This window comes from Cynocephalus volans, chromosome 11 (assembly GCF_027409185.1).
Source record: "Cynocephalus volans isolate mCynVol1 chromosome 11, mCynVol1.pri, whole genome shotgun sequence".
NCBI lineage: Eukaryota > Metazoa > Chordata > Mammalia > Dermoptera > Cynocephalidae > Cynocephalus > Cynocephalus volans.
In genome coordinates, this window is record NC_084470.1 from 60,354,371 (window position 1) to 60,376,944 (window position 22,574).

General features: G+C 56.9%; 1 protein-coding gene across 2 annotated transcripts; it reads left to right on the forward strand.

The window, feature by feature from the left end:
* Positions 1–297: 297 nt before the first annotated feature.
* Positions 298–20,718, forward strand: GNAI2 (G protein subunit alpha i2). 2 transcript variants are annotated; one of them, XM_063113511.1, is made up of 9 exons: positions 298–540; positions 14,831–14,873; positions 15,136–15,277; positions 15,430–15,590; positions 18,081–18,209; positions 18,573–18,702; positions 18,786–18,939; positions 19,318–19,547; positions 20,185–20,718. In XM_063113511.1, the coding sequence occupies exons 1-8, from the start codon at positions 423–425 to the stop codon at positions 19,506–19,508; spliced, it is 1,068 nt and encodes a 355-aa protein (XP_062969581.1). In that variant the 5' UTR covers positions 298–422; the 3' UTR covers positions 19,509–19,547; positions 20,185–20,718. The 2 variants fall into 2 exon arrangements, with proteins under 2 accessions (XP_062969581.1, XP_062969580.1); XM_063113510.1 differs by having other exon boundaries at positions 299–540; positions 19,318–19,532.
* The last annotated feature ends 1,856 nt before the right edge of the window (positions 20,719–22,574 follow it).

A 22,574-nucleotide genomic window follows, 5' to 3' on the forward strand; every position in this document is an offset into this window, starting at 1 on the left:
ACACCCAATCGGAGCCCAGTCCCGCCTGCAGCCCGCCCAGAGCCAGATCCCTGGGTTTGGTTCTACCACTCTTGTCTTTCCCCGGCGTGGCCCCACCTCCAGCCCAGGCCCGAGTCTGGGCTGCGCCTAACTTCTCCCTTCGCTCCACCCTCGAGCCAATCACCAGCCCCGAATCTCCCCTGGCCCCTCCTCCGGGCCCGCCCTGGCCCAGTCCCTGGCTTGGCTCGCCCGGGCCCCACCCCCGGCCCGCCCCGCCGTCGGTGCGCTGCGCCGGGGAAGGCGCCTCCCGCAGACGCTCGGAACTGCGGATCTGGTAGCTTCCCTGAGAGGGCCAGCGGCGGGAGCGGAGTGGGTCGGGCGGGGCCGAGCCGGGCCGTGGGCCGTGTCGGGGCCGGGCAGCGGCTGGGCCGGCGGACGGCGGGATGGGCTGCACCGTGAGCGCCGAGGACAAGGCGGCGGCTGAGCGCTCAAAAATGATCGACAAGAACCTGCGGGAGGACGGCGAGAAGGCGGCGCGGGAGGTGAAGTTGCTGCTGTTGGGTGAGGCCGCGCCCAGCGCTGGGACCCCTGATTCCTGGCCCGCATCTCCAGACAAGGACTTTGACTTCCCAGACAAGGGCTTCAAACTCCCGGACCCGGCCTGGGCGCCCACAACTGGGCTTGAACCTCCAGGCCCGGCCTGGACAGGACCCCAAAATAAGAGTCTAAACTTTGCGTTGATCTGGACCTCTGATCCTAGCTCAGACTCTAGATCAGACCCCCAACTCATCCCATACCCCACACCCAGTTAACAGTCTCCTAACACCAGCCGTCCAGGACCTTTCTTGACTACCCAGGCTTGTTAACCAACTTCACAGAACCTCAGAGCTCCTGCCTTGTCCTTTCTATCCTTCCCTAGACTTTACCCAAACCCTCAGAACCCCACTCAGTTTCCACCTTCAGGCTCCACCTGTTTCCCCCACCTGCTCCTCATTTCTATTGGGCATGAGCATCACCCTGGGACCCCTGCCAGGCCCCCACCCACTCCCTCCTTCCCCTTTTGTGCCTTATTCCTACTCTGGAATCTGTATCCTCCACCTGTGCACCCTCACCCCAAGGGAACTCTCAAGTGGGAAACTGACTGCTCTTGAGCCCTCTCTCCAGCTGGAACCCCTTCAGAGACCCCTGCTCTCTGCTCTTGCCCACCAGATCCCTCTCTGAAGGCATCAGTCTGCAGATCCTCTTTCTGCTCCTCTCTTAGGTCTTCTACCCATTCTAGCCTTCCCCAGATTCCTCCAGCCCGCCTGCACTGGGTGGGCTGGGCTGAGAAGAGGGGACCTAGGGGCTAGAGAGGGCCTAGGCTGCGTTGGGCAGACCCCCAAAGGACTGATACTCCACTGGTCATGCTGGGGCAGGGGGCCAAGCTTCCAGCTTCCCTGGGAGGTTCTTCTGGCTATATTTTCCCAGTTTTGAATGTCTGTGTGGGCCAATGAGGGGGGAGTCTGGGAAGTGGAAGGAAGTGTGGAGGAGTTGGTGTTGTGGCTACCTCCAAGGCCAGGGAAGATGGTGGCTGCTGGAAGGGTGAAGGGAAGTGGAAGTGGTGAGATAGCCGACATGTTGCTGCCCCTGCGGGCTGGCCGAGGTGATTGTTGACAGGTGCTGGGCTTCCCACACCTCTTCTGGGCTGAAAGTCCTGGGATGTGGCCTCTGAGAGTGGATGGGCCTTCGGATCTTGGGGCCCTGTGAGGGGGGGAATGGTGGACCAGCTGAATGAGGGGTTGGGGGACCAGGTAGGTGTGGGCCAGGGTATCTCTGAGCATCCGAGATGGCCTTTTGCAAAGATGGTGGGCCTGGTGTTATTCCCGTCCAGCCTATCACTGGGAGCAGGGGTAGTGCCTAGTGGAAGCCTGATTTGGGAGATTTCAGGGTTGGCGGGGAGGGAGTCCCTGGCAGCAGCGCAGCATTTTAGGCTGGATAGTGTGTGGGGGGTGTGGCCCCTCGGCTCCAGCACTGCCATTGGGCCCTCAGGCTGTGAAAAATGGGGCTTTTCATGCAGGGCCTGTGGTGAGGAACAACATGTTTGTCCATTATGGGCCCATCTGTTGACTGTCCCTGTGGGCCCGGCCTCGGGGGCACAGCCCCAGAGGTTTCAAAATGGCATCCGCTCAGACGCTGCTGCGGGGAGGAAGAGAAGGGGCGGGAAGGGGCGGCCCAGCCTCCTGAGCTGCTTTGCGTTGGGCGCTTGCCTCTTCCTGTCTCTGCTGCGAGAGTGCGGCAGCGGCAGTGAGTGGGTGTTGACGCGGCGGAATGCCCGTCGTTGCTGCTGCTACTTGCCGGGCCTGGGAAGGGCACTTCTGATACCGCTGACTCCCAGTGTCCAGCCAGGAGCCTCTAGCCAACCTTTCCCCAGACTGATCGCAGTGATTGCCGTGGCTGAGATGTGGGGCTGGACCATAGGGCCAGGGGACACAGGGCTCCTGGCCTGCTCTGTTCCCCAACACTAGAAGGGTCCCACATCTCACCAGGCTTGCCCCTTGGAGCCCAGCTCAGCTTGTGGGCCAGGTCAGGTGGGACTTAGCAAACCCTTCCACACTGGGCTGGCAGCATTCAGGGGTGCAGGGTCTCACTCAGCACTTTCTAGCCTGGGGAGTCAATCCCAGCATTTTGCCTCTCTGGCCTTTGCTTCTTCTGTGAAATGGGCTTCCTGAATGGGGGCCAAAGGAGTGCTTGGCTTCAGGATGGGGAGAACAGGAGTCTCCTGGAAGTTTCTGTTGGGGATGCGGAGTAGGGATTAAGACCCTGCAGAGGGTCTGCCTGAAATTAAGGTTGTGTTTTGTTTTGCTTTTTGGTGGCTAGCTGGTACGGGGATCTGAACCTGTGTGCCTTAGGTGTTACAAGGCTGTGCTCCAACCAACTGAGCTAACCAGCCAGCCCATGCCTGAAATTAAGGACTCAATCTGCTGTGGCTGCTGGGGAGAGGTCTTGGCTTGAGCCCTCCCTTTCCCCATCCAGGTAGAAGATGGCAATGGAGCCCAGCCGTGGCAGGTTCAGAGGACTAGGCGCCTGTCCCATGTAGCAGGAGACTGTCCAGGCAACGGGACTCAGGCTGGGCAAGTGCCAGCCTTTCCTCCCAACCAGAACCACGCCTGCTGCCCCACCCGCACACTGGCTCCCTTTGTCCTGGGTAGCCCTGCCAGCAAGCGGGCATAGTCACTGTCACCAGCGCAGAGGCAGATGTGGCACACACTGGAAAGAGTTTTTCCTGGAAGCTTGGTGGGGGAGCAGAGGAGCTGATACCAGGCCTACACCAGGGATACCCCCACCCCTACCCAGTTCAGCTTGACTGACCAGCTGGGCCTGGGTAGAATCTGGGGCCTTGGGCTGGACACTTAAGGGAAAAGAAGCAGAATGTGTGTGTGTGTCAGATGGGCTTGTGTGGACAGCCTCACAGAGAAAGGAGAGAAGTACCCACTGCTGGCTCCATAAAGGCTTCCGTTTGTAAATACAGCAGTTTCTCTTGCCCCTGGGGCTTTGCATCCATTGTTTCCTACTTGATTGTTCTTTAAGACTTTATTCAGGGATCACCTCCCAGGATCCTTCCTTGACATCCTCCCTCTACCAAGTCTGGTGAAGCATCTCCTCTAGCTCCCAACCTTACTGTTTCCCCCACCAGAGTGTGGTATTTGCCTAGCTACTGTCCCTTGAGACTGCAGGGGCAGGGCTGTGTCCTTTTCATTTCTGTGCCAGGCTTGGAGCCTGGCACCTATTGGATGCTTCCCACCTGTTTGTTGAATGGAGGAAGTACCCTCTGAACTTGATCTTGGGGATGGATAAATGGAGGAGTAAGATTAGCTGAAGTTTGGCATACCATGGGCAGGTGGCCAGGGCTCAGTGTAAGGCCAATGACCAGGATTGGCGGACACAGAGAAAAGTTCTACAGGCTATGCTGGCACCTCAGTGACAGACCATACCACACCCGGGGCGAAACTCTTGCTGACCAGCCTACAGCCTGTCACAGGGTACAGCACATAGTAGGGACTCCAACTGTTCATATGGGAGAGTAGCTCTTCCAACTCAGGCTGTTTTGGGACTGCTACAGGGCTCTGCTGTCTCTTACACTCCAATAGCTCCAATAGAGCCTGAGCTGGCTGGTCCAGCTGTCAGGGGCTGTGGCTGTCTTACAGACATGGGGCTCGGACCAGAGCAGTGCTATAGGAGTTCTGGGCCTGGCCAGAGCAGAGATTGCACAGAGCAAGAGCGCAATTAAGTTTATCAAAAGAAGAGACATTTGTGGCCTTTGTCCTGTCTGTGTTTAGCAAAGCTATAGGTGCCTATTAAGTATGGACAGAATGAACCTGTTGAACACATCAATGAACAGGGAGGGCACAGCTCCTGTGCTACACTTGGATGGAACATGGGATCCTGGCTGGCTAAGTAGTGGGTAGACTCTAGTGATGCCTGTGAAGGGGGGCTTCCTAGAGGAGGGGTCTTCTGGGAGAGCTTGAAAAATGAATGCTATTCGTCAGGGCCAGGCATTGAGGGCAGAGGGACCAACTCAGCAAGGGCACTGAGGCAGGAATACCTCACCTAGATTCCCAAGACCTTGGGTGGGTGTTTCCTGGCCTGAGGGAGGAGGCCCACACACCCTGGACCAGTCCTTGGGGTCACACAGACCTGAGTTTGAATCCCGGCTCCACCTAGCGCACCGGCTGAGAAACCTAGCATCAAGTGAACCCCTGGCAGGAGTCCTGCTCTCTAGTCATGACCCGAGGACAGGTGTGCCTGTCTGCAGCCATGGGTGTTGTGGGCACAGTGCACCAAAGCCTGAAGGTGTGAAAATGAGTGAGGGACCCTCTGCTGACTCCTGCAGAGCTGAGAGTTTGGTGGGAAGGAGTATCCCCGTCCTAGAGGTTGCCTGGCCCCAGTATGGGGCCTGTGGGGAACCCCCTCCCCTGCCCTCAGACAGATGCTCACAGCAAGTGGGGAGACCAAGTTGAGCAGATAGTGGATGCCAGCTGGAGCGACAGACTATCTTGAGGACCTTTGGCCCAACCTCTAGGGGCCCAGGGTTGGGGTGTGTCAAGGTGCTGGGTGTCACGTGGGCTGGTATGAAGGCTGGCCTCCAGCCTGACATTCTCCCCCCAGCCCTCTCCTTCCCGGCTGGAGCTTATTAGCACTTGAATGGGGGGGCAGGGCGGCTTGGGCCTCTGAGTCTCTTCTTCCCACCCCTCCCCCAGGCTGTGGAGGCTTTGTCTCCAGGAGCCGGCAGGGACCGAGCTCCTACACTAGGAAGTGAGCAGGAGTGAGGGGTGTCCAAGCCATTTCTGACCCCCTTTGTCCTACCCAGTCCTGAAAGGTGCAGCTCGTGCCCATCACCCCAGTATTGGCATAGCCAACATGAGAAGCCATACCTCTAGGGTAGAAGTGAGATGAGGTCCTTCAAAGGATATCACTGAGCCTGGAGACTAGGTGAATCAGGGCAGCTGCGAAGAGGAGGTGACACTGGAGCTCAGCTGGGGGCATCCCAGGTAGGTGGGGGTGGGGAACCCCAACAGAGGGCAGAGCAGGTGAAAGGGACAGAGGGAATGAGCTGCTGCTGTGGCTGGAGATGGAAGTCAAGCCAGCCGAGGGGCACAGGCTTCCGTGCCGGTGGCTGTGTGGCAGCATCAAACCTAACATTAAGTCCCCAGGCCTCCAGCACTGCAGTGGGTGGCTAGCACTTGGGGCTGCTTGGGCCATAGACAGGGACGCTGGTCCTGTACACCCTGTCCTTGATCTCAGTCCCTAGTGTGTCTCTCTCAGTCTCTCAAAGCCACCCATTCACTTGGCACAAACAGGATGGAGGAAGCTTTGTCCCCCAAGCTCTTAGCCACGGAGCAACCAGAACCTTCTCCATCACACCTCCAGTAGAAGAGAAGACAGTCTGACCCACAGCCTGAGTGCTGCCCCTCTGACACCCCTTTGTGCTGTAGGGGAAGCAGAAATGGGCAGATAGGGGCAGGGCACAGGCTAGGCAGCTGTCTCATCTTCCCAGCATCTTGGGCCAAGAGTCACAACCCAGGAGTTCAGTGAGGAGGGAGGAGTCCACAGGTCTGCCAGGCCATGGCCGGCCGATGGGCCCTGCCTAAGAATGCTCTGCAAGGTGCCCTGCGGGGAGAGCAAAGGATCCGGCCCTTTGATGGTGGCCCTGGTACCTGATGCTCTCAGGCAGTCCCTCCCTCAGCTACAGGTGCAGGGAGGGGCCCCCTCTGCCCAGCCCCGCCCAGCTCCTCTAGCCTGGAGCTCTTGTTCTTACTAAACCCCAACCCCACCCTTACCCTGTTGCTGCTTCTTGGGGCTGTGGCCACTCTTGGTGGTTTGGGAGAAATAATCTCCCTGGAATAATGGGACATTTGCTGGGCCGGCCCTTCAGTGTTGGCCTTGTGGGTGCACTTCAGGGCTTGGAAGAGAGTGCTAGGTTGGTTTGAACAAAGGCCTAAAGGTGGGATCATCTAAGGCTTGTTGGGGAGAAGGTGTCCTCGTGGCTTGAGGATTCTGGGGGTTCCAAGCATCTACAGCCCCAGGATATGGGGAGGGGATGTGGATGGCAGCACTTACTGTGCCCCTGGCAGGGAGGAGGGGGCAGCAAAGTCTGCAAGGCAGGGAAATGGTGTCCACACTGGAGGAAAAGGAGGAAGCAGCTGGGGGAGGAGGAGCCCAAAAGAGGAAGAGGCAAGAAGGCTGCTTGGTACTAAGGCAGGGGTGTGAGCCCGAGGGTCCCCAGGGCTTTGCCAACTGGGGGGGTCTAGGAGGTGAACACCTGCCCAGGCTCATCTGTGTATTCCTGGGGGCCACCCTACTGGTAACCACTGGGTCAGGGCCAGTCCAGGGTGCTCTGTCCCTTGTCCTGCCTCAGTAACTGCTGGGCTCAAGATCCCAGAGAAGGTAGTGCCTCCGAGAAGGATTCCAGGCCCCTCCTTTGGCCACAGGAAGTGGTGGCTGGAAGAGGGACGCCAGTGGGAGCGCTAGGAGGAAGGCAGAGGGCTGCTCTTAGATTCCCGAGTGGCCGTTGCCCTCCAAAGCCGGAAGGCCAGCCATAGGCAGAGATGAATGCCTGGAAATGGAGCAGCAGCCCTGGGATTAGCTCACTCTGGGTTTCCCCTGCCTAGGGATGGGCAGAGGGGCCCTTGGCCCAGCCTAAGGATTCCCCCTGCCACCACCCACTGGGCCTAGGAGTGCCTTCGCTGTACCTCAGTTTCCCCTCTGGTGATAATAGCAGTTGCCTCTGATTGAGCCTTGATTATTGTGTGGAGCTGGAGTCTTCATGGTCTTGTTTTGTTTAATCCTCTGAGACTGGGATTGACATTACACCTGTGTCACTGATAAGAAAACAGGCTCAGGGACATTACATGATTTATCCAGTAAGTAGAGATGCCAGGATATATAACCCAGGTAAGTTCTGTGCACCTGCCCTGACTACCATGGCCCCCTGGGAGTCTTATTCCCAGCTGGCAGGAATTGATCAGTCAGGATGATAGGCAGATACCATGCATGCACATTCTTTCTGCATTTGTCTAGGGGCCCTGCCTCAGAGGGCCTCAATTCCTCTTTTAGGAAATGGAAAGGGGGCTTTCTGCGCTGGAAGATGGGACCCAAGACTCTGTGCATGTGGCCATGGGTGACCTCATCCTACATGCAGCTGCCCCTGTTTTTACTTCCCACCTTTCCTCCCAGCCTGCGTCCCTCACAGTAATGTTCAGGTCCTAGTTGACAACTCAGCACTACTTCACTTTTTCCCTGATATGCTTGTTCCTCCAACCCCTAGGTTTCGGGGGACTGAGACCTAGCCTGAGGAAGGTCAGAGACTGTCAAAGTCCAGGGTGAGGGCCTTTGAGGTTAGCAGTTGTCCAGAAGAGTGGGAAGGAAGAGTGTCCTGAAGGGAGCCCAGTGAGTGCAGGCATGTGGTGGCGTGTGGATGGTACGGTGTTGCAGCTGAATGTGGCTGGGGTGTGGGCTTGTGACAGTGTGATAGCTGGTGAGGCCAGTTCCTCACACTCCTTGGCTTCCGAATCTGAGTTTTGTGGTCCAGTGGGGCCTTGCCTTTTCCCTTGGAGGTTCTCAGGGGTTCTGCTCTGTGTTGTCAGGCTGGGCTCTAGGGGGCTGAGGGGCAAGAGAAAGGCTCAGGAGAGCCAGAGCAGAAATGTCCGAGTCTCTCTGGATGATGAGGCCATGCACAAAGCAGAGACCACACATCCTTATGGCCACCCAAGACTTTGGGTCTCAGGGGGCCCAATCCCCTGCCTTCCTCATTGTGACCTCTGGCTGTCCTCTTCCCTCTCTGTGCCCAGTGCTAGGACCTGTGATGTCATGATTCTTAGCATGGGCAACTGCTAGCTTGGGTTGGGCCGCAAGGCAGTTTGGGGTGAGTATGAAAATCCGAGGGAGGCTGCTCTGGGCAGGCCTGGGGCTTGGCACACTCCTTTGAGGGATACATTTCACAGATGGGGACTCTGAGGCCCAGGCTCTGGGCACCTCACCCAGGGTCCACCACAGTGAATCAGAAGAGAGGTGAGATTATTCAGCTGTCTTGAGAACAAGGGATTCCTTAAATGAAGAAACTTCCAGGGAGGGGGTGTGTCAAGTGGCCTGGCTCCTTGTGTGTGACTGGGTCTTGTCCAGCATCACCTGACTCCTGCAGAGGGTGCAGCCTGAGGGGCCAGTGATGAATGGGGTTCAGGGCCTCTTTACCCTAGGCTGGCCTTCCTCACCCGGTGCCTGAGTTGTCTCCTTCTGTAGTGTGGGCAGGGTCCCACTGAGGGAGACACAACTCTGCCCCGGAAAGCCTTCTCCACGTCTGGGCAGGACCCAGGCCTCAGTTTCACTTGCACAGAGGTCTCCGGCTTGGCAATAGCAAGGCAGCCCCTGGTTGTTAGTGTTTTCCTGATGGGCATCATGAACCCCTGGAAGCCACTGGAGGCAACCCAAGTGGCAGAGACTGGAGGGAGGTGGCAGGTTTGTTGGGGCATCTGGTGGAAGGCCAGGGCACTCACGTGGGTGGGTTTGTTGCAGGGCCCATCCAAAATCCTATGTCCCTGCCTTGCATAATGTTGACCTATGTGGAGCCTCCTTGGAGGGAGTGAGGGGCCAAAGAGCAGCACCTGGAGGAAGGAAGAGACGCCAGGGGCAGGGCTTAGAGGGCCTTTGTTTGGCTGGGCCTGCTCCCCCTCCCTCCTGTTACCATTGTTTCTGTGTATGCAGTTTCCACAGACTGGGGGCTTCCCAAGGAGGAGGCCATGGGTGAGGCCCCAGGTACCTCCCCCAGGCACCCCTAGCTGAGGCTGCTTTTCTGAAACAAAACGCTCCCCAGTGCTGCCCAGCCCCGCCCAGCCCCCACCTCTACTGTGTCTCTGGTTGCTGGGCTGTCCCTGGGGCTTCCGGGGAGGAGCCAAGGTGATGGGATCTGAGAACCGCCGGCTGGGCTGGACATGTGGCACCTTCCTGGGATGAGAGTAAGAGGTTGTGTCTGAGATTCCTTTGGGGTGAGCTTCCCAGGACTCACCCCATCTTTACTACTGTGCCCGACTGGGGTAGGCCTGGGGTTTGTGGCAGTGTGGGCACGCCTGGTGCTGTGGGTTTGAGCTGGGCTACTGTCCAAGCCTACTCTGTGGTCCCAAGCCGCTGCTGCTTCTGAGAATCTCTGCCCTCAGGTCTGCCACATCAGCTGGCAGCTCTCCCTAGCCCCATGTGTTTTAGAGGAGCCCCTGGCATGAGAGCTCTGTCCAGAGAGCCCTCTTACTCAGCCTACTCAGCTTTCTGATATGTGGAATCAGCACTGTCAGAGGTGAGGCTACTGGGCAGGAAGGAGGCCGCAGCTGTATAGGAGTGCCAGGTTGTGTGGAAGGGAAGTGATAAACTCAGTGAAAAGCCAGCAGAGGAGTGACTGACTCCAGTCCCAGGTTATGCCAAGTCTCAGCAGGGAACTACTACTGCTCTGAATCAGCCCGTTAGCACTGTTCGTTGCTCTTTGTCTGAAAGCCTTCAGAAGCTCTTCTTCAACTGAGATGACCACAGCAGTTCACTCTGCAGGTTGCCGTTGCAATGACCAGCACAGCATGGTCTCTGTGGGCTGCAGGAAATGGGATGTTTGGGGAAATTTGCATTCTTCCAAAGGTAGAAAAACAGTAATAACTTTTGTTGTTGTTGTTGTTGTTATCTGTTATTTTATGTTATAACTTTTATTTGAACACTCACCATGTGCCAGACACTATGAGAAGAGTTTTGCATTTAATCCTTACCCCTCTCCTAGGAGGAGATAATGGTGGTGTCCCAATCACAAATGAGGTGCTAGAGAAAGGGCAGGAGGGGGAGCTGAAGCTTTTGCAGACCTCGGGAAGGATCAGTGTGGGCTTCAGGGCTGTGGTGTAGGTCTGGACCTCCCTCTGGGAGTGGACTTGAAAGTGAAAAGTGGGCTAGCTGGCTGCTCAAGGCTTGGCAGGCTTTGCAAAGGAGAAACTGAGGCCAGAGAGGACAGTGGCATGTCACAGCCTCAGCAGATCAAAGCCTAATCTAGGAGGTAGATGGTTCAAGATGAACAGACAGCAGTGACTTGAATGTTGAGATAAGCATCGAGTAACAACCTGTGGGCCCATCTCCTGCTGCAGAGGCCCTGCTGGCATTGCTCAGGCAGGTGGGGAAGTACTGTCTCCCTTCCCCCATCTGTTCCCTCTTCCACTGGGGCTCAGCACTCTCAGAGTGGAGGCAGATGTTCTTATGCAGAGCAGCTGCTGTCTCCCAGCACATCTCTGCAATTACTGCCTGCCTGCTGTGGGCCCAGCAGCTGCACCACAGGGCAAGAGCTACAAACGTTTCTTTCTTGGTGGAAAGAGTTGTGGCCCAGTGGGAATGGCAAGGCCACCTCAGGGAACCTCTGTGGGATCCTCTGGTCTCACCCAGCTGGGCATGGAGCACCTAGTGGTGCCCTCTGTGGGCAGGAGGAGCTAACTCCTGCCACCTTCCATTGGCTGTGTTCCCCTACCCAGCACCTTTGTAGCAATCTGGAGTCCGCTGGTGAAGTCCCCTTCTCTGAGAGAAAAGCACAGGGCTAGCCGGCTAGAAGGAGCTGGGCACCCCCAGTCAGCAAAGTTAGGGCCACATGCCAGCTTATCTGATAGGGGAGATCCACCAGTCCCTGATAGAAAAGAGGCCCAGCCAGAGGAGTGAAGAGTGAGGCTGCTATCCCATAACCCCTGGGGCACCTAGCCTGTGGGCTGCCTGGGAGCCAGGGTCTTTGCCCCACCCATTCCACCCAGATGTCATGCTGTGGTCCCACCCACCTCTGCTCCTGGCCCCCTCCTCCACTGTAGTTGCTCCCGGGCTATGCCCCTGACTCTGTCCCAGTGTTCTCTGCTTCCTGCTTGGCCACCAGCACCACACCCTTGTCCTGCAGCTCACTGCTTCCCGCCTGAGTCACAGCTGCTGGAAGGACAAAGAGACCACCCTGAGTCCAGGGATGGAGGCTCTATCATCTCATTTTGCCCACCTGTCAAGCGGGGTTCTTTTTGCAGTGACCCTTGCTGGAGGCAGAGAATGTCCTCCTAACTCTTAGAATTTTATTTTTTATTTTTTTATTTTTTTAAAAAATGACTGGTAAGGGGATATTAACCCTTGCCTTGGTGTTGTCAGCACCATGCTCTCCCAAGTGAGCTAACCGGCCATCCCTATACAGGGATCCAAATTCATGGCCTTGGTGTTATCAGCACCACACTTTCCCAAGTGAGCCATGAGCCGGCCCTAACTCCTAGAATTTTAGAGGTCTTAAGAGGGAAACTAAGACTTGAAGGAGACAGGGAAGTGGGCCCTCAGCAGCTGGGACAGGGAGCAAGTGTCTTGGCTCCCAGCCCGACTTGCGCAGGTGCTACCTGCCTCAATGTCTACCAGGTCTACTGCTGCTAGGAAAATCAGATGCAAAGCAAATTTGTATTGTCATTCCTATCACTGAGCAGGGTTACAGAGTGGCCCACACCACCTATTAAGAGAGTGGTCAAAGGGCCAGACACCCTCTTCACCCCCAGTGGCCAGATAGGGAAACTGGTGGCTCAGATGGACAGGGGTCTCAAAGTCACACAAGAGGGGGCCAAATTTACCCTACGCTTCAAGTTCTCTGTGCCTTAGACATCTGCCCCGCTCTGAGTCTCGGTTTACCTGGCTGGGGACAACATGATCAATCTGACCCATGACTTCACATCCTTGGCCTCCGCTCCCCCAGCAGAGCCCCCAGTCCTGGGTGAGACTCTGTGCCTCCTGGTTCTTTGCTTGTTCCAGGATGTGCCCCCTTCTGCCTGCTCTGTGGGAGCAAGTGAAAAGGGTAGCCAGTTGGCCACTGCTGCCCTCCCTGCCCCATGGATATCTTGGGCCCTGGGGGGATGGGCCTCAGTGATTGGGCATCACTGGCTTTCCTAGGCCCTCTCCACACATCCCCACTCAGCAGAGGAAGAAGTGGTAGTATGTGAGATTGAGATCCTGGCTGCTCCTCTGCCATGGACAGCCTGGTGGGGAGGGAAGGGTGCTGCCGTCTGACCACAGCCCATATCCAGGCAAATATACTGGGCCTGGTGCCTTGTGCCCAGGGACTTAAGCAATAGAGGGGATCGCTGCCCCAGCCACCTGCCCAGAGCCTGCACATTTTGGCCACCCCAGCATCCCCCTGAGGACTGTGTGGCCCAGCTGTAGTGCAAGGCACTGCATGTTGGGCAAGGTGGGCCGCCCGCAAAGGGGGCTATAACTGTGTGACCACAACCTCTCTGTGTTTCAGTTTCCTTATTTTTTAGATAGGGGCATGAATGGAATGTACTCAGGACTGCTGTGAAGATGAAAGTAGTGGATGTAATAGGCATAGGACAGCATCCAGCACATAGGGGGCGCTATTCACAGCTTTGTCATTATTATTGCTGATGTTATTGCTGCTCATGTTGGTTTGTGTGTTAGCCCCTTCATCCTCTGAGGCTGTCATGACCAGCCCCAAGGGATGCTGGTCAGGGGACCAAGAGTCTCCAAGTTTGACCTCCCTACAGACCCCAGTGCTCACCCTGCTGAGCTGCTCATAGGGACATACCTGCTGCAGTGATCAGGAGAATTGGGACACTGTGAATGGGGCATGCAGCAGGTATGCCCAGCAAAGGGAACAGCATGAGCAAAAGCCTGGAGGTGGCAAGAAGCGTCCCTGGCAGGTGCAGATGTGACTGGCAGTGATGCCGCAGGAGCAGAGAGAAGAGTCTAGACAAAGGCTGGGAAGGAGAGGGGGGCCCAGCTGAGGTCCACTGTGCCTGGAGCTCAGGACAGGGAGCAGCAAGGGAACCAGATGAGACCCTCCTCCCCTCCCTCTGTGCTCCAGCCAGGGAAAAGGGATGGACTTCCTGGTCTCCACACTTCCCTGCACAGACCCCCTGGAGAATTCAGGTTACTGGGCTGCACCCCTCTAGATCTGGCTATGTGTCTCGGATGGGACCTGGGGATCTGCTTTTTATTTAAAAAAAAATTTTTTTTTTTTTTTTTTTTTTTTTTTTTTAAAAGATGACCGGTAAGGGGATCTTAACCCTTGACTTGGTGTTGTGAGCACCACGCTCAGCCAGTGAGCGAACCGGCCATCCGTATATGGGATCCGAACCCGAGGCCTTGGTGTTCTGAGCACCGTACTCTCCCGAGTGAGCCACGGGCCGGCCCAAAAAAAAAAAAAAAAAAAATTTTTTTTAAAGATGACTGGTAAGGGGATCTTAACCCTCGACTTGGTGTTGTCAACACCACACTCTCCCAAGTGAGCCACGGGCCAGCCCTGGGATCTACTTTTTAAAACACCCTCCCTGGGCATTGTCCTACAGGGTCTGAGCCCCATTTTGAGAAGGGCAGGGTGGACCAGGAGTCATGGTTCCATGCATCTGTTTGCCCTTCTGAATCCTGGCTGCATGATCTTGGACCAATACTTTACTTTTCTGAGCCTCAATGTCTTTATCTGTAAAATGGGAGCAGAAACAGTATCTGCTTATGTGACTGCTATGACGAACACGGGAAGGAATGCCAGCAAATCTCTAAGTACCAGCCAAGGAGAAATACAGGACAGGGGCCCTGCGTGTGTGTGTGTGTGTGTGTGTGTCTGTGTGTGTGTGTGTCTGTGTGTGTGTCTGTGTGTGTGTCTGTGTGTGTGTGTCTGTCTTCGTCTTCGTCTTCCAGGTCTCCCAGGTTCTAGTCTGTATCTGCTCAGGGTGGACCTGGGCCCAGTGAACAGCAGGCTGGCCTCTGAGCCATGTCCAGAAGATAGGACTGTGTCCTGGGCCCAGTGAACAGCAGGCTGGCCTCTGAGCCATGTCCAGAAGATAGGACTGTGACTCTGTGCCCCAGCATAGACCCTCTGGCACTAAGGCTCAGAGTGTGGAGACAAGAGGGGCTGCCGCCCTGCTGGAATATACAGGGCACCTTCCTGCCAGCTCTGCCTGAAGTGCCATGTTGGTGAGCACCAGCTGCACAGGGTATGAGAACAGCGGGTTGGCTCCTGCAGGGCGGGCCTCAAGTCTCTGGCCAAGGCCCTGAGCTCAACCAGGGCAGTGGGGAGACATGATGGGCAGTGGAGCTTGTGGGAGGAAAAGGCCTGCAAAGAATCTGCCATGGGGCCCAGGTGCTCTAGGTTGCCTTGACCACCGTGGCCCTGCCAACTGCACTCCTTGTAGCTCAACTGCCCGCCAGGCCCCCACCTCCATCTCATTGTGCAACTGATGGGGAGAGTGAGTTCTGCTTCCAGGGCTACAGATGGCTGGGCCGCTTGTTGCATGCTTATTGGGTCCTGCTGGGCCTGCTCCCTGACTGCCTGTGCCCTCTGTTCCAGGTGCTGGGGAGTCAGGGAAGAGCACCATCGTCAAGCAGATGAAGTAAGTGCTGTGCATGGGAGACAGCCCCCAAACCTCGATTTCCCTTCTTCTTCCCCTTGGCCTGTACTGCCCCCAGTACAGGCCCAGCCAGTCTTAGCCAGGCCCAGGAACTTCTCAGAGGCAGTCATCTCTCCTCAGGTCCCAGTGGGTCGAGGGTGGTTTCCGCCTCTCTGAAGCAGGTCCCTGCAGGCCCCAGCAGCCCCAGGCAGACATGTGAGCTCCCTATGTCCTCTGGATCCTAACCCTGACCCCTGGCTGTCAGGATCATCCACGAGGATGGCTACTCAGAGGAGGAATGTCGGCAGTACCGGGCGGTTGTCTATAGCAACACCATCCAGTCCATCATGGCCATCGTCAAGGCCATGGGCAACCTGCAGATTGACTTTGCTGACCCCTCCCGCGCGGTATGTGCATTCCTCCCCATCCCCACCCACCTCCCAAAAGGCATATCCTGTCCTGGGGAACCCAAGAATATCCCAGCCTGGGTCCCATTCCTCTGACAGGCAGGGTGGGGGTATGCTTCTTCAACTGGCTGACCACCCACCGCTGTGCCCAGGACGACGCCAGGCAGCTGTTTGCACTGTCTTGCACTGCTGAGGAGCAGGGTGTGCTCCCTGAGGACCTGTCCGGCGTCATCCGGAGGCTCTGGGCTGACCATGGTGTGCAGGCCTGCTTTGGCCGCTCGCGGGAGTACCAGCTCAATGACTCAGCCGCCTAGTGAGTGCTCCAAGGGGCTGGGCAGGGCAGGGGAAAGGGAGAGGTCTGGACTTCAGGCTGGACTGCAGGGTCTGAGCACCCCCCAAAGGATACTACTGGTCTCTGTTCATGACGCTGATGACTGTCAACCAAGATTTGGTGGGTTTTGGTTTGGGGCAGGTGGGGGCAGAATGGTATTGAAAGGCCATGAGGAATGACAAGCAGGTGGCTTATACAGTATATCTCTTCCAGACCAATTGAGCCTTATCTGTCTTTAGACACAATCATTCTAAAGAACATCTGCTGCCACCTGCTCTGTGCTAGGCCTGTGCAATGCTTCAGAGACACAGTGATGAGTGGAGTGGACAAATCCCAAAGCAGTGACAACTTAGGGTGTCATTGTCACGGTGAGGGTCAGGGGGGAGGCCCAGAGGAGAGACTGCCTCAGCCAAGCTCTGAAAGAGTTAGCCAGGAGAGGGAGGGGGAAGGGGGTTCTAGGCAGGGGCACAGTGTGTGTTTGCAGAATTCTAGGGGTAGTAAAGAGAGCTGGCTGTGCTTGAGGACACAGAGGCTGCTCAGGGAGAGGTGCCACAGGGAAGAAAAGTCTGGGAGGTGACATGTATGTGCAGGTTAGAGGCCTGAACCTCAGCTTTGACCCTTGCTGGTCCTAGGCCAAACTCAGGACTCAGACGGGGAATCACAGGGCATCCCAGGAGTCCCAGAGGAGTGACAGGCCTGGATCCTTTGGGCCCAGCCCACAGTTCTGAACTTTCCTGCAGTACTCACCATGTGCCAGGACTGGTGCAAGTGCTGAGGACCCCACAGGAAACAGAATGGACAGGCTGGTAGTTAGTGATGATGGTTGCAGGGCTGTACGGGACATTCACAGACTTTAGATGGTGCTGCCAAATAGGCTGCTGTCCTTGTACTTTAACCTCCTCTCCCTTGCTTCTGCTTAAGCCAGTCCCTCTGTGTGGAACACTCTGCTGGCTCCTACTGCCCATACAGTCCTGAGTCTGCCCACAGAGGTGCTGGACCTCTGTGGGGGTGAGTGGGAGGAGGATCTTGCCTGGCCATGATTCCTGAGTCCCACCGTAGTCACATAAACAGCCTTCCTCCACCCTTCTTGCATGGCCTGAATGCCCTCATATGTGTGACCCATCCCCTTCCCCCCCTCCACCCCACCAAGGTGCTGCAGAATCACAGCCAAGCACTTTGCGGGCCTCCAGGCCTCAGTGCTGCCTGAGATTATAGGCTCAGCCACCAGCAGGGCTTGTAGGTTGTTGAGGCTGAGAGGAGTGAGCCCTATCAACGACTGCTACCTCAGTGCCCGGAATACTCAAGGAGGGCAGGGATAGAACCACCTTCAGTCTACTTCCCACTTCTCTGTTGACCTGTTTCTTCATTCCGTAGACATTAAGCACCCATTGTGGACCCAGCACTGTTTTGGTAGTGGGGATTCTGCAGTGAATACAGGTCCTGCTTTCGCAGGCACGTGTATGCCTTGACAAGATCACCCTATGTTGGGGTACAGATTGGGACACCACAGGGAGCAGGGTACTCCAGCAATCCTCCAAGACTGCAGTGGGGCACAGGGTCCCTGGGGTGAGCCCACCTACTGGGGAAAAAGGAGAGGCTGGTGTGGAATCCACCACCATGAGGCCTCTAGGCTGGGGGCTCTGTCGGTGGGGGGCGGTGCATAGTTTGCAGGTCATAGCACGTGCGTCATGGTCCCCCATGGTCCTTCCTGTTTTTCTATTTTGTCCCTGTGTCTCTGAGATCATTTCCCTCTGGCCTGGTTTGGCCTGGCTGCTGATGGGAGCCAAGGGCTGGCCTCAGCAGTCCTGCCCCAAGAGCAAGACATCAACACAGGGCCAAGGCATGGAGGCCCAGGCCCAGCCCTCAGGGCACAGCAAGGGTAGTGAGGCATCAGAGCTGGTCCCAGGGCCCTGCAGGGGTGGCATTGATGCTAATTAAGGGAGCCCCTGGGACCCCTGCCAAACAGGTGTCTATGCCTTCCCCCTGAGGAGTCCAAATTTTATTGGGCACTGGGCCTGGCCGGCCCCAACCTGTCCAGACCCACATCAAGGAACTGTACCAGGCTGCTCTGTGGCAGTGCTGTAATGGTACCAATTAGCATCCTGAATCCCTCACTGAAGGACTAATTTGCCCTCTCCTACCTCCTTCACCTGTAGTTTCAACACCCTGGATCCTGTCTGAGGCAAGCCAAGCTCAGACCCTGGCTTCTGGGGCTTGGCTGGCCAGCTGGCCACAAAGCTGTGCCTCCTCCCAGTCCCATCACACAGGTGGGAAGTGAGGGACTAGGAGTTTAGGTTTCTTTATCTGAGCAGTGAATGTACTCATAATGCAGGCAAGGGTTAAAGAAACAAGGGCTTTGCCTGAGAAATGGGGGATGGAAGGGAGGGAGCCTTTTCCAGCTAGCCCTGGGTCCAGATGAAGAGCCTCATGCTGGCCCCACTGACCCTCCTATCCCCACCCCCCCACGCCCAGCTACCTGAATGACCTGGAGCGCATCGCACAGAGTGACTACATCCCCACGCAGCAGGATGTGCTCCGGACCCGTGTGAAGACCACGGGTATCGTGGAGACACACTTCACCTTCAAGGACCTACACTTCAAGTGAGGGGGCGTGTGGGCAGGGTGGAGGGATGGGGACCTGCCAACTTTTAGTAGCAGAGGGAGGGGCTGGTCCAGGATCCCCCAGCCGCACTCTGAGGTTTTTCAAGGCTGTGTTCCGTGAAACCATGTCCTCACTACCTCTGCTGCTCTGGCCCCGTGCGGTTGCAGCCTGTCCTGCTGACCAGGCCTCTGACCCTGTCCATACAGACATACCCTGACCCAGAACCCGGGGTGAGGTGGGCAAGTGTGGATGATTCCATAAGGCAGCTGTGTCACTCTGGACAGGCCTCTGTCCTCAGTCTGCCAGACTGTGAAATAGGGCAGGGAGCCTCTTCTGGAGCTAAGGTGACCCTGCATCTGCAGGATGTTTGATGTGGGTGGTCAGCGGTCTGAACGGAAGAAGTGGATCCACTGCTTTGAGGGTGTCACAGCCATCATCTTCTGTGTAGCCTTGAGCGCCTATGACTTGGTGTTAGCCGAGGACGAGGAGATGGTGAGAGGTTGAGAGAATGCTGGTGGCAGGGGTGGGGGCAGGGGGAAGTGGTGGCTGGCACTGACTTACTGTCCTGTCCCCAGAACCGCATGCATGAGAGCATGAAGCTGTTTGACAGTATCTGCAACAACAAATGGTTCACGGACACATCCATCATCCTCTTCCTCAACAAGAAGGACCTGTTCGAGGAGAAGATCACACACAGCCCCTTGACTATCTGCTTTCCCGAGTACACAGGTGTGGGGACAGGGTTTCTGGGGTGGGGCGCTGCCTGTCCCTAGAGGAGCAGTGGTGACCAGGTGGCCCACAGGCAACCCCCACTGGACAGGAGGGTAACCATGGGACACTCCTACAGGGGCTGGTGTATCACTTAGGCTTATGCACACACACAGGCCCTTCTTAGCATATGTGGCATATATCCCTGAACACATGCACATGGGCATCCTTCTTCACACTCAGGCATGCGTGTGCACTCACACACGTTGTCCTCCTGTGCACATGTGTGCACACGTTACCTGCTTGGCCATCCGCATACACGGAACCTTGCTGTACATGTAGGATGGGGCCTGCCTGCCACACATGCAGCTCAAGTCTTCATTGTTTTGTCTCCTCTAGGGGCAAACAAGTATGATGAGGCAGCCAGCTACATCCAGAGTAAGTTTGAGGACCTGAATAAGCGCAAAGACACCAAGGAGATCTACACGCACTTCACGTGTGCCACTGACACCAAGAACGTGCAGTTCGTGTTTGACGCTGTCACCGACGTCATCATCAAGAACAACCTGAAGGACTGCGGCCTCTTCTGAGGGGCAGCAGGGCCTGGCAGGATGGTGAGCCAGAGCAGGGTGAGGCAGGGAGTTGGGGAAGAACACAGTGAGGCCATTGAGCCCACAGAGGGGACAGGGCTGAGGACTGGGGAGGGACCAGGTGGGGTGGTGAACCTGGGGGGGGAGGGGAGAAAGGCAGTAGGAGACCAGAGGACAAGGGAGGGAGCACAATGTGGTGACTCAGGAGGTGACTGACTGGGGGGCAGGGCACTGAGGAGACAGCACAGGTAGGCTGGGCCCAGTGGTCCAGGCAGAAGGGGTTGGCCTTACCCTGTGACAGAACTAGAATGCTGTCCCAATATTCCTTGGAAAACACTCACCTCCTCACCCACCAGGCCACTGGCCTAGCCTGATGGAAGCTGGATGCTGGGGGTGCCCAGCCCCCTGCTGCTCAGTATGACCAACTCTGCACTTATCCCATCTGAGGGTCCTGGGCTTAGGTTGCCCCACTGGCCCTGGTGGAGGTGGGAATGACTCTGCCAGTGCTACACAAACCCCTCCCCCATGTAACCCAGCAACAGAAACTGGCTCCTGGGCGGTCACTGTTTCCCTGGTAATGAGTGGGTGGGAAAAAAGGAGAGGATCATTGTCTAGGGAGGCGGGAGGAGACACTGGCTTCCGTCCAACCCATGCCCTGACTGTCCCCCACCTCTAGGGCCACCGCTGACTCTGCTCCCCCCAGCCCCTGAGGAAGATGGGGGCAAGAAGACCTCGTTCCCTGCCTATCTCCCCGGCTGCTCTCCCCCTCTTTCCTCTCTCTGTTGTCAGCTTTCCCGGTTCCCTCCCTCAGGTCCAGACTTGAGAGAGGGGTTGCCACAGGCCTCCCTGTTTGAAGCCTGACCTTGTCTGAGGTGCCTGGAATGGCCAAAGTATCCCCTTCCTGGGCATCTTTTCTGGTTTTTTAACCATTGTCTTGTTCTATGATGGGGGGAGGGGAGCACATGCTAAGTCTCCCAAGGCCTGTGTCTGAAGGGACACCCACTTCTCTAGCCTGGACCCCTGGCTTTGCCCAACACCAGCCCCTGACCCAGCCTAAGTCCAAATGTTTACAGGGAGCCTCCTGCCCACCCCACCCCCAGCCGCTTGGAGGCCCCAAAGGAAAAAGCACAAGAAGCGTGAGACGCCACCATTCCTAGAGACCACAGTCCACCTGATCATTCTCGTAGCTTTTTAAAAAAATGAAAGTAAAGGGGGAAAAAAAAAAAAAAAACTGCAAACCTAGAAAACTTTTTAGAGAAATACTATTTAAAACTGTCAGATCCTGACCAACACCCACCCCACCCCCTCCAGTGATTCCGTGCCTTGAGTGTGTCTGTGTGTTTACACCCATCCTTCTGCTGGCCACTCCCTGTGTGAGTGGCCCCCTGCCCTCCACAGAATTAGGTTCCAAGGGCTGTGCCAGACAACTGCCAGCGTCACTGAGGGCCCTGCCCTAGCAGCCCTGGGCCCAGACTCCATTAACCTAAATGTAGCTCCTTAGCGCTAACCTAGGAACCGCCACTGCCTGCTGAGGGGCCATGCCCCTCATGCCCTTGCCCCAGGCCCGGGTCCTTCAGCGTTGAACACTTCCTTGCTTTTTTCACATGTTTTATGGAATTGTTCACCTGGTTTGAAATAATAAAATGTAGAAAGGAAAAAAAAAAATACCAAGAACTGTTTAGTATTCTCTTCCAGAGGTAGAGACCCAGGCTGAGGTGTGCCAAGGTGATGGTGATCGGGATGTCAGTCTTCACCTGTGGCAGGGCCCTGGGTGCTCAGCTTTCCGGGTCATACTTGGGCCCAAAGCTCTGAGCTTCAGTTTTCCCACCTGGACTAGTAGTTTACATGCTGGGGCCTATGTGTCTCCCCCTCTACTCAGCATTCTGCGGCCTTGGGTCTGGGACAGCCTTCAAGCCTGGCTGTAGCAGGTGGGCAGATTTCTCAAGCAGCTGTTCTCCTCAGGGGATCTTCCCCATTAGGAGCAAGAGGGTTGTCCAGCAAGTCTAGAGCAGGAGAACGACTTCTGACCTTCCAGGCACAAAAGCCCAGAGACAGCGTTGAGTTGCTGAGGTCACACATCCAGGTGGGCTAAACAGAAAGCCAGCGGGGACCATGAGGCATGTTCAGAAAGCAGTAGGGACACAAAGGCAGGTAACCACATTTGGGTGGTATGGTAGCCACTGGCAGGGCTTGGTGGGGGCCTGGAGGGCTGCAGGTATGTTGTCTGCATTGGGACTAGGGCTCTGAATGTGGAGGTCTCCATGAGGCTATGAGAAGTGCCCGCGCATTGCTGGAGAAGGGACTGGCAAATGGCAGTGCCAGGGTACCTGTGGGTGTGCTCTGAGTGCCAGGCGATGCTCCTGGACTTTCTCCCATGGGCAGCCAAGGGCTGAGACTGGGGAGGACTCGCTGAAAGACCGGCCTCCAGTGGGCGGGGCTCTGAGGCCTGCGCCTTCGCCTCAGGCTGCCAGGGGGCGCCGCGGCCTGTGTTCAGCCCTGCCGTCCTGGTCACGGAGGCTGACGTCAGCGGGACCCGCGGAGGCCGCTGGGCACAAAGGCCGCTTTGTAAGGCGGTGGCGGCTCCGCGTCCGCGGCTGGACAAAGTGGCTTGGGCCGGGGGCGGGCTGGGGTCGGCGCCGCGGAGGCGCGGATGGAGGGGTTGGGCCGAGGACCGGGGACCCCGCCTGCGCACACCTGCCAGTACGCCGAGGCCTCCGGCCCCGAGTGCTGGCAGGAGATGAGAGGCTGCGGCCGCCGGCTCGGAAGGAGATCAGCGCCCCCACCCCCACACCCGCGGCCTCGTCCCCGCCCCAGTTCCTCGGGCCTTTCCTGCTACCCCTGCCTTTGAGGGCAGACTAACAAGGAGAGGATCCTGCGCCCAACCCAGGATCCCTGCCTTCCTTCAGAGGTTCAGGCCTGGACCCCTCTGAGGCCGCGATGTGCGGGAGGGAGCTCCAGTGCTGCAATGCCCGCCCAGCAGGAAGCGGGCGCCCAGAGATGGTTCCTTCTCCTGAGGGGCAACCCTGCACAGAGGGACCATTGAGGGGCTGGCGTTGTCTGCCCGAT